The 16,848-nt window shown below is 43.6% G+C and overlaps 1 protein-coding gene and 1 long non-coding RNA gene across 5 annotated transcripts in view; both read right to left on the bottom strand.

The window, feature by feature from the left end:
• slc37a1 (solute carrier family 37 member 1) overlaps positions 1-11,194 on the bottom strand; it is a 64,591-nt gene extending 53,397 nt beyond the window's left edge. For 3 of the 4 annotated variants that reach the window (XM_034573379.1, XM_034573381.1, XM_034573382.1), the window contains exons 1-2: positions 11,044-11,194; positions 9,582-9,751 (exon numbers count right to left, since the gene is read on the bottom strand). In XM_034573379.1, the coding sequence (XP_034429270.1) occupies positions 9,582-9,637 (56 nt within the window). In that variant the 5' untranslated portion in view covers positions 9,638-9,751; positions 11,044-11,194. Of the gene's footprint in view, positions 1-9,581; positions 9,752-10,935 lie in introns of all 4 variants that reach the window. The other variant, XM_034573380.1, reaches the window with a different exon arrangement.
• On the bottom strand, positions 6,040-6,796 carry LOC117754526. Its single transcript, XR_004612449.1, has 2 exons — positions 6,586-6,796; positions 6,040-6,333 (listed from the first exon to the last, which is right to left on the bottom strand). It is a non-coding gene; the product is annotated as an uncharacterized LOC117754526 (long non-coding RNA).
• Positions 11,195-16,848: the final 5,654 nt, after the last annotated feature.

Below are 16,848 nucleotides of genomic sequence, written 5' to 3'. Positions count from 1 at the left end.
CCTTGACTATGTTTTCACCAGAAACTGCTCTACATCTAACCTCACTGTAACCCCACTTCATGTCTCTGACCACTTCTTCATATCTTACTCTCTCCCACTCTCACAAACTGACAACCCTACCACATCAATAGACTCTGTACCTGTCCGTCGCAACATTTGCTCCCTCTCCTGTGTTTTATCAGGCCTCCCTTCATCAGAATCAGAATTCTTTTTATTGCCAAGTATATTTACACATACAGGAAATTGCCTTGGTGTGGTTGGTGCCTTTGGACATAAAAACAACAATCGGACATAAAACAACAATATATACAGAAAAAACAATAGGATATGTTATGGGCACGTGCGGTGCTAAGGTGCAGTGATTGGTTCCGGGATAGTGCCAATAATATACAGTGGGGCAAAAAAGTATTTAGTCAGCCACCAATTGTGCAAGTTCTCCCACTTAAAAAGATGAGAGGCCTGTAATTTTCATCATAGGTACACTCCAACTATGAGAGACAAAATGAGAAAAAAAAATCCAGGAAATCACATTGTAGGATTTTTAAAGATTTTATTTGCAAATTATGGTGGAAAGTAAGTATTTGGTCAATAACAAAAGTTCATCTCAATACTTTGTTATATACCCTTTGTTGGCAATGACAGAGGTCAAACGTTTTCTGTAAGTCTTCACAAGCTTTTCACACACTGTTGCTGGTATTTTGGCCCATTCCTCCATGCAGATCTCCTCTAGAGCAGTGATGTTTTGGGGCTGTCGCTGGGCAACACGGACTTTCAACTCCCTCCACAGATTTTCTATGGGGTTGAGATCTGGAGACTGGCTAGGCCACTCCAGGACCTTGAAATGCCACTCCTTCGTTGCCCGGGCGGTGTGTTTGGGATCATTGTCATGCTGAAAGACCCAGCCACGTTTCATCTTCAATGCCCTTGCTGATGGAAGGAGGTTTTCACTCAAAATCTCACGATACATGGCCCCATTCATTCTTTCCTTTACACGGATCAGTCGTCCTGGTCCCCTTGCAGAAAAGCAGCCCCAAAGCATGATGTTTCCACCCCCATGCTTCACAGTAGGTATGGTGTTCTTTGGATGCAACTCGGCATTCTTTCTCCTCCAAACACGACGAGTTGAGTTTTTACCAAAAAGTTCTATTTTGGTTTCATCTGACCATATGACATTATCCCAATCCTCTTCTGGATCATCCAAATGCTCTCTAGCAAACTTCAGACGGGCCTGGACATGTACTGGCTTAAGCAGGGGGACACGTTTGGCACTGCAGGATTTGAGTCCCTGGCGGCGTAGTGTGTTACTGATGGTAGCCTTTGTTACTTTGGTCCCAGCTCTCTGCAGGTCATTCACTAGGTCCCCCCGTGTGGTTCTGGGATTTTTGTTCACCGTTCTTGTGATCATTTTGACCACACGGGGTGAGATCTTGCGTGGAGCCCCAGATCGAGGGAGATTATCAGTGGTCTTGTATGTCTTCCATTTTCTAATAATTGCTCCCACAGTTGATTTCTTCACACCAAGCTGCTTACCTATTGCAGATTCAGTCTTCCCAGCCTGGTGCAGGTCTACAATTTTGTTTCTGGTGTCCTTTGACAGCTCTTTGGTCTTGGCCATAGTGGAGTTTGGATTGTGACTGTTTGAGGTTGTGGACAGGTGTCTTTTATACTGATAACGAGTTCAAACAGGTGCCATTAATACAGGTAACGAGTGGAGGACAGAGGAGCCTCTTGAAGAAGTTACAGGTCTGTGAGAGCCACAAATCTTGCTTGTTTGTAGGTGACCAAATACTTATTTTACTGAGGAATTTACCAATTAATTCATTAAAAATCCTACAATGTGATTTCCTGGATTCTTTCCCCCCATTCTGTCTCTCATAGTTGAAGTGTACCTATGATGAAAATTACAGGCATCTCTCATCTTTTTAAGTGGGAGAACTTGCACAATTGGTGGCTGACTAAATACTTTTTTGCCCCACTGTATAAGTTATAAGTTATGTGCGGGGGGGGGGGGGGGGGTCAGTGTGATGCAGGGGGCTTGTTTGTGAGCCCCACTGCCATGGGGAAAAAACTGTTCAGGTGGCGCGAGGTTTTGGTCTTGATGGCCCGGAACCTTTTTCCAGATGGGAGTCTCTGGAATAGGTGGTGGCCGGGATGGGAAGGATCAGCAATGATCTTGCCTGCTCTCTTCCTGGTCCTGGAGTGGAACAGGTGTAGGAGAGCCGGCAGGTCACAGCCGATGACCTTCTCAGCTGACCGAATGATCCGCTGCAGTCTGCCCTTGTCCTTGGCAGTGGAGGCAGCGAACCAGACGGTGATTGATGCAGTGAGGATGGACTCAATGATGGCCGTGTAGAACTCGACCATCACTTTCTGCGGCATGTTGAATTTCTTCAGTTGCCGCAGGAAGAACATCCTCTGCTGGGCCTTCTTGATGATGGTGGTGATGTTCTCAGCCCACCTCAGGTCCTGTGCAATTATAGTCCCCAGGAATCTGAAACACTCCACTGTTTTAACTGGGGAGTCGCACATGGTGAGGGGGGCGGTTTGGGCTGGGCTCCTCCTGAAGTCTGCTATCATCTCTACAGTTTTCGAAGCGTTCAGCTCCAGGAAGTTCTGGCTGCACCAGGAAGCCAGGCTGTCTACTTCCTCTCTGTAGGCGGCCTCGTCCCCATTGGAGATTAATCCAATTAGGGTTGTGTCGTCTGCAAACTTCAGGAGTTTGACAGAGGGGTGGCTGGAGATGCAGTTGTTGGTGTAGAGGGAGAAGAGAAGAGGGGAGAGCACACAACCTTGTGGGGCTCCAGTGCTGATGGTCCGGGGCTCAGAGACAAGCTTGCCCAGCCTCACGCGCTGCTTCCTGTCTGTCAGGAAGTCAGTGATCCACCTGCAGGTGGGCTCAGGCATGCTCAGCTGTGTCAACTTGTCTCGGAGAAGAGCTGGGGCGATAGTGTTGAATGCGGAGCTGAAGTCCACAAACAGGATCCTGGCGTAGGTGCCGGGGGAGTCAAGGTGCTGGAGGATGAAGTGGAGTCCCATGTTGACTGCGTCGTCTACAGACCTGTTGGCTCTGTAGGCAAACTGCAGTGGGTCGAGGAGGTGGTTGGTTATGGCCTTGAGGTGGGTCAGCACAAGGCGCTCAAAGGTCTTCATTACTACAGAGGTCAGGGCGACTGGTCTGTAGTCATTAAGGTCTGTGATCCTCTGCTTTTTGGGAACGGGGATGATGGTGGATGTTTTGAGGCAGGCTGGTACCACGCATTCAGCCAGTGAGGTGTTGAAGATGTCCGTGAACACTGGAGACAGCTGGTCCGCACAGTACCTGAGTGTGGAGGGGGAGACAGCGTCTGGTCCAGCTGCCTTGCGGGGGTTCAGTCTCTTCAGTAGTTTGTTGACATCTCTCTCCTGAATGGAGAGAGGTGTGATGGGGGGGAGGGGGCAGTCTGGGACCATTTTGTGGGAGGGGGGGGGGGTAGTGTCTTTGTCCAGGCTGGGAAGAAGAGGTGTGATAGCTGTGGGGGGGGGGGGGGGGGGTTCAGAATGTGGGGTAGGGTTAGAACTGGTCCATTGTCTGTCAAATCTGCAGTAGAAGTCATTCAGGTCATTTGCAAGTTGAAGGTCTTCCACAGAGTGGGGGGATTTGGTTTTGCAGCCGGTGATCACCCGAAGGCCTTTCCAGACTGACGAGGAGTCGTTGGCTGCAAATTGTTGTTCCAGCTTCTTTGAATACTGTCGTTTGGCCTCCTTAATCTCCTTGCCAAACAAGTATTTAGCCAGTCTGAACCTATCCTTGTCCCCAGTCTTGAAGGCCACCTCTTTCTCCAAACGAAGCTGTTTGAGTTTTGCTGTGAACCAGGGCTTGTCGTTGTTGTAACTCACCCTGGTGCGTGTTGGAATACATCTGTCCTCACAGAAGCTGATGTATGACGTCACAGCATCTGTAAATTCGTCCAGGCTGTTGGAAGAAGTTCTAAAAATGTCCCAGTCTGTGTTGTCCAGGCAATCACGCAGCTCCTCCACAGCTTCACTGCTGCTCCAGTTCTTAGATCTCAGCACAGCAGGTTTAGAAAGTTTGAGTTTCTGTCTGTAGGCCGGGATCAGATGAATAAGAGCGTGGACGGATAGACCCAGAGCAGCGCGGGAAACTGCATGATAAGCCCTGCTGATGGTACTGTAGCAGTGGTCCAGAGTATTCTCCCCCCTGGTCGGGCATTTAACAAACTGTTTGTATTTGGGGAGTTCGTGAGTTAAGTTGCCCTTATTAAAGTCCCCAATGACAATAACAGGGGAATACGTGTTCTCTCTCCTTCTCTCCACTCCTAGTATCTGATCAGCGAGTTGGCGCTGAGCCTCGCGCACGTCAGCTTGCGGTGGGATGTAAACTCCGGCCAGGATAAAAGAAGTGAATTCACGGGGAGAGTAAAACGGTCTGCAGGTGATGAAAAAAGATTCCAGGTCAGGAGAACAGGATTGTAAAATCACTTTCACGTCGCTGCACCAGCCATGGTTTATATAGAAACAAATCCCTCCGCCTTTTGCTTTGCGTGAGAGGATCGGGTCGCGGTCCGCGCGTAACAGCTGAAAGCCAGTCAGCTGTGCGGCAGAGTCCGGTGTAGATTCGGTCAGCCACGATTCCGTAAAACACAAAACAGAAGAAAGGGAAAAGTCTCTATTTGTCCTGATGAGAAGGCGCAGTTCGTCCATCTTATTGCACAGTAAGCGGACATTGGAGAGGAGTACACTCGGGAGAGGCGAGCGTAATCCTCTCTCCCTGAAGCGCACCAGGGCCCCAGCGCGCTTTCCTCTCCGTCTCCGCCTCAGTCTCGCTGCGTGACCGAGGACCACGGCACCTTTGATAAGTAAATCCACTAAATCCACGGAAGAGGCGAGAAAGTTGGGAAATAAATCAGATGGTGTTGTGTCCCTGATGTTAAGTAGCTCGTCCATCGTGAAAATAATCCGAGTTGAGTCACAATTAACTGAGTTAAAGACTAAAAACAAACACAGAAGTGCGCACCAACACACCGAGGCGGCCGTTCGAGGCGCCATCATTCAAGTAATCTGACTCTTTCTCACTCATGCATCCTAAATCTGCCACAGACACTCTCCTTTCTACTCTGTCCTCTCTTGACTCTCTCTGTCCTCTTACTTCACAACAGGAGCACAAGTACTCCCCAGCTCTGTGGTTGTTTGACTCGCTGTGCGCCGACAGAGCCACTATGCGAGCATCAGAAAAGAATTGGCGAAAATCTAAACACCCTGCTCTTATCAATCTCTTCTCTCCTCTTTCTCTACCACTATTTCTGCAGCCAAAAGCTCTTTTTACCAAACTAGAATTCAATTCTCATTTTCGAACCCCAAAAAGCTGTTCTCCATCTTTTCCAAACTCCTTGACCCCCCCAGTCCCCCTCCTCCTTCCACCAAGCCACTTTGTCAACTACTTTACAAAAAGGATAGATGACATACGCTCCTCATTTTCAAATCCACCTTTTGTAATTAAATTTCCATCAACTTCATCCCCTTCGCTTTCCTCTTTCACCCCCGTCTCCCAATCAAGTTCTTACCTTGGTAACCTCCACCTGCCCCCTTGACCCCATCCCATCTCACATTCTCCAGTCTATTGCTCCCGACCTTCTTTCTTTTCTCACTCATCTTATCAAAACTTCCCTGTCAACTGGCTGTTTCCCTAACCCCCCAAGGAGGCAAGAGTAACCCCTCTCCTGAAGAAATCCACCCTCAACCTGTCTGAAGTAAACAACTACAGACTTGTCTGTCTTCTTCCCTTTCTTTCCAAAGCTCTTGAGCCTCCTTGCTGTCTCTGAGCAACTTCACACTGCTAGAGCAGCCTCTCTCTCCTCTGTCCTCATCCTTCTAGACCAGACCTGGGCATTTTACAGCCCCCGGGCCACATCCGGCCCTTTGGCTGTCCATGACCGGCCCGCGTGAGGTCAATGGAATATTAGGAATCAAACGTAAATAAGTGTACATCATGCACAGAATACAACTACATTTCTTTTATTTTGAAGGCGCCTTTTTAAAAAAAACATTTTTACCTCACATACGTTCTGAATACACGCGAGCGTATGATGTGTTGGCGAACGGAGTTTAGGAGAGATGTTAGTTAGCTGTTAGTCCTCAAAAATGTCAGCTCACGTTAAAAAAAGAAAGATTGATACAGAATGTAGAGTTTTTAACGAGACATGGACTTCTAAGTAGTTATTTACTGAAGTCAAAGGGAAGGCCGTGTGCTTAGTTTGTGGAGAAAAGATCGCTGTGTTTAAGGATTACAATTTGAATCGCCATTACGAGACGAAAACATGGAGAAAATTACAAAAACTTGACCGATGAAGAACGTAGACGGACATCGGACGCTTTGCTAGCTAAGCTGCAGAAGCAACAAGGTTTTTTTACCAAGCTTTCCAGGGATGGAGCTGTCAAGACCAGCTTTGTGATAACTCACAAAATCGCCAAAAAAAGTAAGCCATTCTCTGATGGGGATTTGATCAAAGAGTGTTTGGTGGACTCTGCTGCACTAATATGCCCTGAGAAGAAAGAAGCATTTGAGAATGTGCCCCTCTCCAGACGAACCGTAACGAGAAGGATCGAGGACATCGCGGGAAATCTCGAGCTTCAGCTGCAAAAGAAAGTAGACAATTTTGACTTTTTCTCCTTGGCTCTGGATGAGAGCTGTGATGTCCGCGACACAGCCCAGTTACTCATCTTTGTACGTGGGATGACGAAAGACTTTGAGATTACGGAGGAGCTGGCAGCAATGCGGTCAATAAAAGGGATGACGACTGGGAGTCTAGAATCTAGACCTTTCTGCTGCATTTGACACAGTGAACCACCAGATCCTTATTTCCTCCCTTCAGGATCTAGGTGTCTCAGGCTCTGCTCTCTCCCTGCTCTCATCCTACCTCAACGACCGCACTTACCGGGAAACTTGGAGAGGATCTGTGTCCAAACCTTGTCCTCTCACTACTGGGGTCCCTCCTGTTCTCTCTGTACACCAACTCTCTCGGCTCTGTCATTCACTCACAGGGCTTTTCCTTCCACAGCTACGCTGATGACACCCAACTAATCCTCTCTTTTCCCCAATCTGAAACACAGGTAACCGCACAAATCTCTGCCTGTCTGACTGACATCTCTAAGTGGATGTCTGCACACCACCTGAAAATCCACCTTGACAAGACCGAACTACTTTACCTTCCAGGGAAGGGCTCTCCCACCCATGACATGACTATTACCTTTGACAAGTCTGTGGTAACCCCCACTCAGACTGCTAGGAACCTGGGTGTGACACTCGATCGTTAACTCTACCTTACTGCCAACATTACTGTAACAACCCGCTCCTGTGGATACATGCTGCACAACATAAGGAGAATATGTCCCCTTCTCACTCAGAAGGCAGCGCATGTTCTGGTCCAGGCTCTGGTCATCTCACGCCTAGACTATTGTAACTCCCTCCTGGCTGGTCTACCTGCTAGTGCCATCCGACCTCTGCAGCTCATCTAGAATGCAGGAGCTTGACTGGTCTTTAACCTACCTAAATTCACTCACACTACTCCGCTCGTCCGCTCCCTTCACTGGTTACCAGTGGCTGCCCGCATCCATATCAGAACACTAGTACTTGCGTACCATGCTGCGAACAGATCGGGCCCAGCCTACATCCAGGACATGGTCAAACCTTACACCCCAGTTGTCCACTCCACTCTGCATCTGCCAATCGGCTTGTTGCTCCCTCACTGCTAGCTAACCACTCAACAAAATCACGACTCTTTGCTGTCCTGGCTCCTAAATGGTGGAACAAGTTCCCCAATGACATCAGGACAGCAGAAAGTCTACACATCTTCCGCCGCAGACTAAAGACATCTCTTCCGACTATACCTCGGATAAAAAAAAGAAAAAAAACACTATATTTAGTAGCACTTATATGGTTAAGTTAGGACTTATTCACAAAAGTGGATAGTATTAGCTCCAGAGACGTTTTGGGTGTTAAAATGCACCCTCCGTATTAGAGGTACTCAAATTTGTCCATTATTCACCATACACATTTGTAAATATCTTTGTATGCTTTGCATGACCATGGTGGTCAACCTACATGGACAAAAAACTCTGTATGCGTTACACCAGTCATTCCCATAGTGTGGGCCATGAAGCCACTGCAGGTGGTCCGTGAGAGGTCATCAGAAAATGCATAAATAAAATATGTTTCAGATTTGTAAGTAAGCAATAAATTACCGCGGAAAATTTATGATTGATTTAAAAAAAAAAAAAGGAATCATCACAGGTAATGAAACAAAGCCATAAGATTAAAATTCCACGTTATTCTTATTTTATCTGACCTATATATCAGATGTCATTGTATTTGCTGACAGTCATATTAACACCTGAACGCATCACGCATCATTAGCGTGGGAATCATAGATGAGGGAAAACTTTGTTATGTACTGGGTCGAGCAAGATGGAGCAGTAGCTGTCAGGGCGAAAGAGGCAAGCTGTTTATGATGAAGGTGAATCAGAAAATCATACTGAATCATTGAAAACAAAAAAGCTGTCTCTGGGATTAATGAGTGCGGGCTCAGAGGCCAACCCCCAAGCCTGTGTGTGTGCTGTGCTGAGATGCTAGCTAACGAGGCCCTGAAACCATGTAAAGTGCGCCACCATTTAGAATCTAAACATGAACATTATTTATCCAAGCCTTGAGATTTTTTTGAAAATAACCTGAGAGTATCTGAGCCAGCTATGCAGCAACATCACCCCTCTCATTAGGTGAGTTACAGGTTACTTTACGCGATGTGATTTAATATCCAGTATATCGAGATAAACTACTTGAGGTTTCAGACTGGAGGAAATCCAGTGTTAATGTCAGTTTATGGACTTGTGAGAGCGAGCAGTTTTTTTCTTCGGGGGGCCTCAAGTATATTTGGTTACGCCGCAAATGTGTTTTTCTTCTTACTGATATTATTGTTGTGAAATGTAACGTGTTGTGCTCTGTTATACAAACAGCAAGAATATATGTTTAACAATCCACTATTTGCACTTAATGTTTTACATTTGTTGCTTTGCAAATTGTTTTGCTTAAACATGGATGGATTATTACGGAAAATGTTGGGACTTTTGAGACAGCGCTTTGGTTTGTCCCGTTATTGGATTTGCACTGCATATGTATATCTAGTCTTGTGTGTGGATCATAAAGTTGTGATTATTTAAATTTGGGGTGGGGCACACAAATTTGACCCTTTTTCAAATTGGGCCACGGCATTTTTAAGTTTGGGAATGGCTGCGTTACACCATAACATTGTTATTGCACAAATATATATAAATAAAGATTATTAACAAGCTATTACAACTTGATAGTTTTGGATGGAGAAAGATTCAACAAATAAGTCAAGTTGGCAAATAATTCACATTTTCACATCATTGTAACATCAGTAGCAAATTGGCAGTTAATGATGAAAAATCCTACTAAATATCCAAGAGAATTAATGATTCAACAGTAAGCTGAAATTCAAAGGAAAGACATGTAAAGAGACTCCAATTTACACACACACACACACACACACACACACACACACACTCACCACTGGTTCCTGTCAAAGGACACCAACAGGCGGATCCCAGGAGGAACAGGGGCCATATTTGGACTGACGTTTTGACAATTGGCTTATGTGAGCTCACGCTGAAGAGATTGATGTGTTACATGCTGACATGGTGGTTATGCATCCATTAATCTCCATTCCAGAAGAAGTTGCTGGGAAATGAGAAAAAAAGGTTTAGCAGAAAAGAAAGAGGTCCTGTTCTCAGCTGGTAGTAACATCAGTCCTGGTGTGAATAATGTCACAAAGGTGAAACCGAGTGCAGAGGAGAGGAAACACCACCATAAATCACAGCGAAACACAGAAAAGACTCTCACTATGAGCTTTTCAAAAAACAAGCACACAAATTAGGTGTATAATTTTTGTTGTTGTTTAGTCCTTTTCATTCTAACAAAATAGCTCATTTGTGACATTAGACTGTCCTAATACTGTGTAGAATGACATTACAACATCTCAGTGTCAATTAAAGTTAAATTGGTCTGTGCAAACACCCTGTCATTTTTTTCATTCTCTAAAATCAGCCTGGTCTTTAATTATCATTAGGTTTCAATAAATACCCATGAGACAAATGTTAAAGCTCGTTTTTCTCTGGAATGTGTTTTTAGCATTTTTACCTATTTGTGTATTTTTATTAATTTGTTTGTTTACAAGTTCATTCATCCATTGATAGGCTGGCTGAATGAAAACGCTTTTACTTTGAAATCCTTTACTAGTTCTCACCATAATGCCGAGTACACGCAGAACAACATGAGGGCTGCTTTACCGCAGGCCGGAAAATCACATGCTGTCATAGGCTGTATATAAAAAGCATGGATAAATACGTGTGTTCCAATAGACACTGGGGAGCGCGGCCACGTTACAGCCAGTGAAGCTGAAACGTTTACATGCATCTACCATACTATCCAGTTGTGTACCTCATGTGACATAATGGTTTCATAAAGCTTCATCTTATGGAGGCTAATATCACAGCTCTATGGTGATAATATCAACATACCGTGGTCAAAGCTTCTAGTCTCCAGCCAAATCTCATACAACCCAGCCATGGACACAAAGACTCAGGTCTCTGATGTTTACTGAGGGTGAGCATCTCAAACTACAGACGTGGACAGTGTCCGGGTTCACAGCGTGGACTGTTCGACCCATTAAGTGACAGTGTTTTCCTCTTGTGTATCGCATGTCGAATAGTAACTTAAGAGGACGTCCAAATATCAGCAGTGTACCGACAAAGAAAGTCGATAAGCTTAATGACTTTCTTTTCCGTGAACGTTTTAAAATTCACATTTGCCCCGATGGCGGAAACAATACGGTTGTTAAATCGCAGGTTACAGCCAATCTCTACCTTTCAAATGTAATGACAGGTAGGCAGAGCACGCTGCGGCTGAGAGACCGTCGGTCTCGTATCGTACACAACTCAGCACAAACACACGGGTCCTCCTGGGGGGCTTACCTCGAACGGAAAAACTCGACGATTCGTGTTAGTTCCTGCTCTCAGCTGCGCGACACGTCCTCCACTTCCTTGTGTGAAAACAAGCGACCGTCACCACAAAGCCACTCACACAGCTGTGCGGCTCCTCTGCGCTTGTCTGACGTCATCAGTTTACACGGTTCAGGCGGTATGTGCTTTATGTAAAACATCCTGCAAATAACATCAGATTGCTTCTGGTTTATTTTATTATTCAGAATTAATTTATGAAACACATTTTATTTTTTAAACTTTAAGACCTTGAACCCAATTTTGTCCAATTTGATCTTTATTTGATCTGTCTTTCATTTTACAATAATTCTTTCAAAATACTTTGCTCAGTTAGAAATTCTTCAGACATTATATACTCAAGCATGGCACCTCACCTGTGTTCATCACCGCTGTCTGGTCTCTATAATTTGTTTTTAATTGTCTGACTCCTCTTTACATTCATTCATGAAAGTAGCAGAATGTTCAAGGAATTTACCTTGTTGGCAGACCTATTATAGAGTCAGGTGACTAATGATACTACAGTATTTTAGGAAATCCCTGTAAAGTCTCCAGTAACATTTTTAGGTATTGCGATTGTTTGTGCGGATGTTTTCTGGAAGCTGGTGAAAGGAGAACTCAGGCAGCAGCTGATGTCTTGTGCAGAAGATTTTAATATAGACTTGATGCATCAAGGAGACCAGAAGGTGGAACAATATACAAACGCTAACAGAGTAACATGAGCAATTGGCTTGCTGCTCCCTCACTGGGAGCTAACCACTCAACAAAATCAAGACTCTTTGCTGTCCTGGCTCCTAAATGGTGTCTGAAGATGTCTCCCACAGCATCCCCATATATCTTCCTCTACTTGCATCACCCATTCCAACAGCACACCCATGAATGGCTAGAATTGCTGTCACTCTCTAAGTTACATGTAGGTGTTTACATGTAGGCGTAATATGCATTCCTAAATCACATTGTGTCCTTACGTCTTGCCACTGGTGAAATATGTAAAGAGTTTAAGAAGTTGGTGCCTCTCTGTACAGTACAATAGATAAAACACAGTGTAAATTCAACTTAATAGGTCTCACACATCAAGCATTAATTTGAACCGCAAACCTCTCAGCCAATTTCAGTAAAAGCTCTGCGGCAACCAATTAGTCCTTCTGCTTATTATCAAAGAATACATGATAATATAACTATCGTAACAAGGTCAAATGAGACATGTTTCTTAAATGTAATAGAACAATTCTTGAGTCAAAACAGTCCGATTAGATAAACCTAAATGTTAATCAGGAAAATTGTAAGGTTTCCATCTGTTATATATCCTTTTTTCTTCTCAGCTCCAAAATGATCATTAATGATAAGTATTCATTATATATCAAGGGCCAGTGATAAATAAAAAGAACTACTGCGTATTGAAAAACACAATATAAATCAACAAACAAGTAATTTCAAACCCCAAATTACAGTGAAACCATTATTATTCACTTCAGTTCTATTTGTATAGCACCAAAACTTCCCTCTAATTCCGGGTTAGGACCCTTTTCTCATATCTGTGGTGTCTAAGGAGTGAACGCTTTGACCTTAGCCATGCTCTCGCACTTCCACAAACACGACAGACAGCTGCACTACGTCTCAAGGAGAGGAGACAGTGTCTCGGAAACTTCCATAACATCCCCTTTTATTACCATTCCCCTAATTATTAAATTTTTCAGGCAGGAGCAAAGGTCAAACCTCAATGATGGGGACGAGAAATACCTATTTTTGCCCATTCTCATATTAGATGAAACCCTATCAAGTAAAGGGGGTGATAACATGAACATACCTGAATACATCAGAACAATAAAACAATTGAATAAACAAACTAGTTTTAACAACTTCAATGAAAATCTAAAATTTTATCACATTAACCATCATCATAATTAACACATTGTAGAGTCTTCAACCCATGTACTTCACGCACAGTAGAGGGTCACCACCATGGAGAGATTACTAGCATATATGATGCATGGCGATATGGATTCCATACTAGCAGGATTATCATTCCAACTTTCACAAATTATCAACTACAATTTAGTTTTCTTCATGATTCAACATTTCTATGAAAATATGATCCAGATATATATATATTTTTTATATTTACTGTCATAACTTTTAAACCATTTTAAACCACTGAAAAAATAATACTATAGCATAATCATGCAAGTTCACCTTTTCAGAGAGCAATGATCCTAATTGTAAAGAACGTTCAATTTGACATTTAAATTGGAATGAGAAATATTAAAATATCCTTGGTGAATAAAACATAAATAAAACTAGGGCTACGTTGTAGCACTGACGGGCCCGAGCACACGCATTTTGAAGCCTGTTGCGGTCGGTGGAGAGAGCGATCATTGAACAAGCGCACGTCTCCACGTTGCATGCGTTTTGCGCACTGCGGCAAGGACAAACGCTTCACTTCCTGCGTCCGTCATGTGATGTCGATCCTTGCCTGCTATTTGCTCATTACGGTCCACGCTATCAATTGCAGATCACACTGTGAAAATTTTATGTAAATCGAATGATAGTTGTAAAACAAAGCATAATTCCTGTTGCCAGTAGGTGGCGCCATCACTATTATTACCTACAGACTAATATATCTGTTCAAGAAGGGGCTCTGATGTAGCATGAGCAATTTTGTGTCAATTGGACAATGTTACAACAACTTAATTATCACACTGATCAGTAGGTGGCGCTATGACCCTGCACTAATATTAATATATGGAGCTGTTCAGGTCAGGATTGTGATTATAGGTCAGCATTTGGGGGCCGGTAGGATAATGCAGAGTGGATTCACAAAGTACTTCCTGTTTCATGGCGAATCATTAGGTGGCACTATGACACTGAGGAAATATTGACACAGAGCTGTTCAGGCTTGGACTCTGATCATGAGACAGAAGTTTGGCAGTGATAGGACAATGCACACTGGACTTATGACAACATCGTGTCCTTTGGCGAAGGATGAACCTTCGCCGCACCTCAATGTTTACACGGTTTGAGGAAATGTCACAATTCTGACCATGGTCCAATGACTTGACTGAGCTCATTTGAGCTGTATATTGTAAAGCAGCCAGGAGCAGTGCATCAAAGTATAAAACATGTCACTTTCTTTAGCCAGCAGGTGGCGCTGTGATTTTAAGTCATGATTTCTGTGTAGATGTCATCAGGTCACGACTCTTGTCTTACATGTCTAGTTTGGACTCGATTGGACCAAATATGTCTGAGATACAGAACCTCATGTTTTGATGGCGTGTAATCAAACTTTGACCCCACGCCACGGTCACACCGTGTGACGAAAAAAATCGATCTTTGAGTTAGTTTTTTATCTCCATCTTGTTGTGATGACACTCATCTCAATTTGAAGTTGATCTGATGAAAGCTCTATGACAAGTTCGTCAAAGTAAAAATGTGGAATATGGCCAAAATGGCCACTAAATGCAAAATGGCGGGCTTCCTGTTTGGTCTAGCATATCTATCCAAGAGACTTATTTGTTTGTTATGAAAAGACACATGTCCCCATCGATTTTTGTAGATGTCGGCCAATCGTGGTGTCGGGGCTGCCCTTTAGGGGGCGCTAGTCAGTTATTTTGCCACGCCCATTCCTTAAAACCATATGAATATTTTCAGGGGGGGGGGGGTGTTGATACACACATGTAGTTTGAGGGAGACTGAAGTATGAACACTGAAGTTACAGCAATGTCATGTTTCACGGCGAGTTGATTCACTTTGATGCCACGCCACTATTATGGCGTTTGACGAAAAGTCACAGTAATCTTATGCCTACATTATCAATGTCTTGAGACCCATTTGCCACAGTTTGATATGGTTGCAGTAAGTGGATGAGGAGGAATACATCCAAGTGGAAGACATGCAAAAAACAAGACATTTCCTGTTGCCACCAGGGGGTGCTGTGATTTTAAGTCATGATTTCTGTGTAGATGTCATCAAGTCGGGACTCTTGTCTTACATGTCTAGTTTGGACTCGATTGGAAACAAAAATGTCCGAGATACAGAACCTCGTGTTTTAATGGCGTGTAATCAAACTTTGACGACATGCCACGGTCACACCGTGTGACGAAAAATCGATCTTTGGGTTATTTTTTATCTCCGTCTTGTTGTGATGACACTCATCTCAATTTGAAGTTGATCAGATAAAAGCCCTGGGACAAGTACATCACAGTAAAAATGTGGAATATGGCCAAAATAGCCACTAAAGTCAAAATGATGGGCTTCCTGTTTGGTCTAGCATATCTAGCCAAGAGACTTATTTGTTTGTTATGAAAAGACACATGTCCCTGTCGATAATAATAATCTAACCCTAACCCATAATAATAATCTTTTCAATTTCAATAGGGCCTCCCACCGGAGGTGCTCGGGCCCTAATAATAATAATAATCTTTTCAATTACAATAGGGCCTCCCACTGTTCGGTGCTCGGGCCCTAATAAGAATAAGAATACGAACTAGAAAATTCCTCGTGCCGAGAAATTTCGAATGGGTGCCATGCTTGCTGCCGGATCCAGACAGACCCTAACCCTTTTTTTGGGAAGAGAGAGAGAGAGAGAGAGAGAGAGAGACTTGATCAGTAGGTGGCTCTATCACTAACACTGCAGACACAGCTCATAGAGACGTATGAGCTTCATAGGTCTCTTCAGGTCAGGGCTCTGATCATGACAGAATTTTGGGGTCGATTGCTCAAACTTCACTTTCACACTGACCACTAGGTGGCGCTGTAACAATTAGTCAACATTGAGACCCCCTCTGAAAGACAAAGAAAATTCAATGTCTGCTCTCACCTGGACTTGAGCTCACAACCTCTGAGTCTCTGTCCCTCTGCTCTACCCACCACACTACATATAGTGTTGACCAACACTTTTGAAGTAGTAAATATAAAGATTCCTTTCTCCCACTGACCCACTTTCACCCTTTGGCCCCGCCCCCTGCCCCTCTCTCTGCGTGTGTAACTTCACTAATTTCTGCACCTGTGACAGAGAGCGAGTGACAGTTTGGACCTTGGGAGTACGTCACGAACAAAATGCTCTAATTCAAAATCTATAACTCCTATATGTGAGATGAAAACACCGTGAGAATCACAAGACTTTGATGAACAAGCAGATATCTATATTATTTGTTAGAGTCAAAAAATGAGGCCGTGCGAGCAATTTAGAAACGTAGTGGTTATTCCAAAAATGTCATCCGAAAATTAACATGGGACCCAATGGGGAGGAGATATTTCTACACTCTAGCGCTCTCCGCAAACAAATGCTTGTTACTCAAAAACTATAAGTCCTATCGGTAAAATGAATTTATTGGTGAGAGCTACGAAATGGAGCCGTTAAAAAATTAAAAAAGCTTTTCATTTATTTTACTGTGGTATTGCTGACACTTTACAGAGCAGCTGTTGAACACTGTGATTCTGAAACATCTATTTCCAATTTACTTTTATTTACGTTGTCTGTTATCAGTTAGAGTAGAATCTTTTTGGACATGGTTCTCACACAGTTGCATTTTTTACTGAGAAATCATAATTGAATTGGAGCCTGTAGCTCATTTCAGCTGTTATTACTGGTAGTGTTTGTGAATCTGTTCTAATATACTATTAGAGAGTACCTCAAAAGCATCCTACTTTTTATTAATAAAAAGCACTGGTTGCTCTCTTGTTTTGTACATTTGTGTTCAAACTAATTGTGTCTTTACTGCAGTTAAGTTTAACTACCCATTGCCACAAATGGTACTTGACTATTTACTGAAATCATTTATT

Source organism: Hippoglossus hippoglossus, chromosome 21 (genome assembly GCF_009819705.1).
Source record: "Hippoglossus hippoglossus isolate fHipHip1 chromosome 21, fHipHip1.pri, whole genome shotgun sequence".
Lineage (NCBI taxonomy): Eukaryota > Metazoa > Chordata > Actinopteri > Pleuronectiformes > Pleuronectidae > Hippoglossus > Hippoglossus hippoglossus.
Note: the sequence above shows the minus strand (reverse complement) of the source record. Positions and strands in the feature narration are given on the sequence as shown.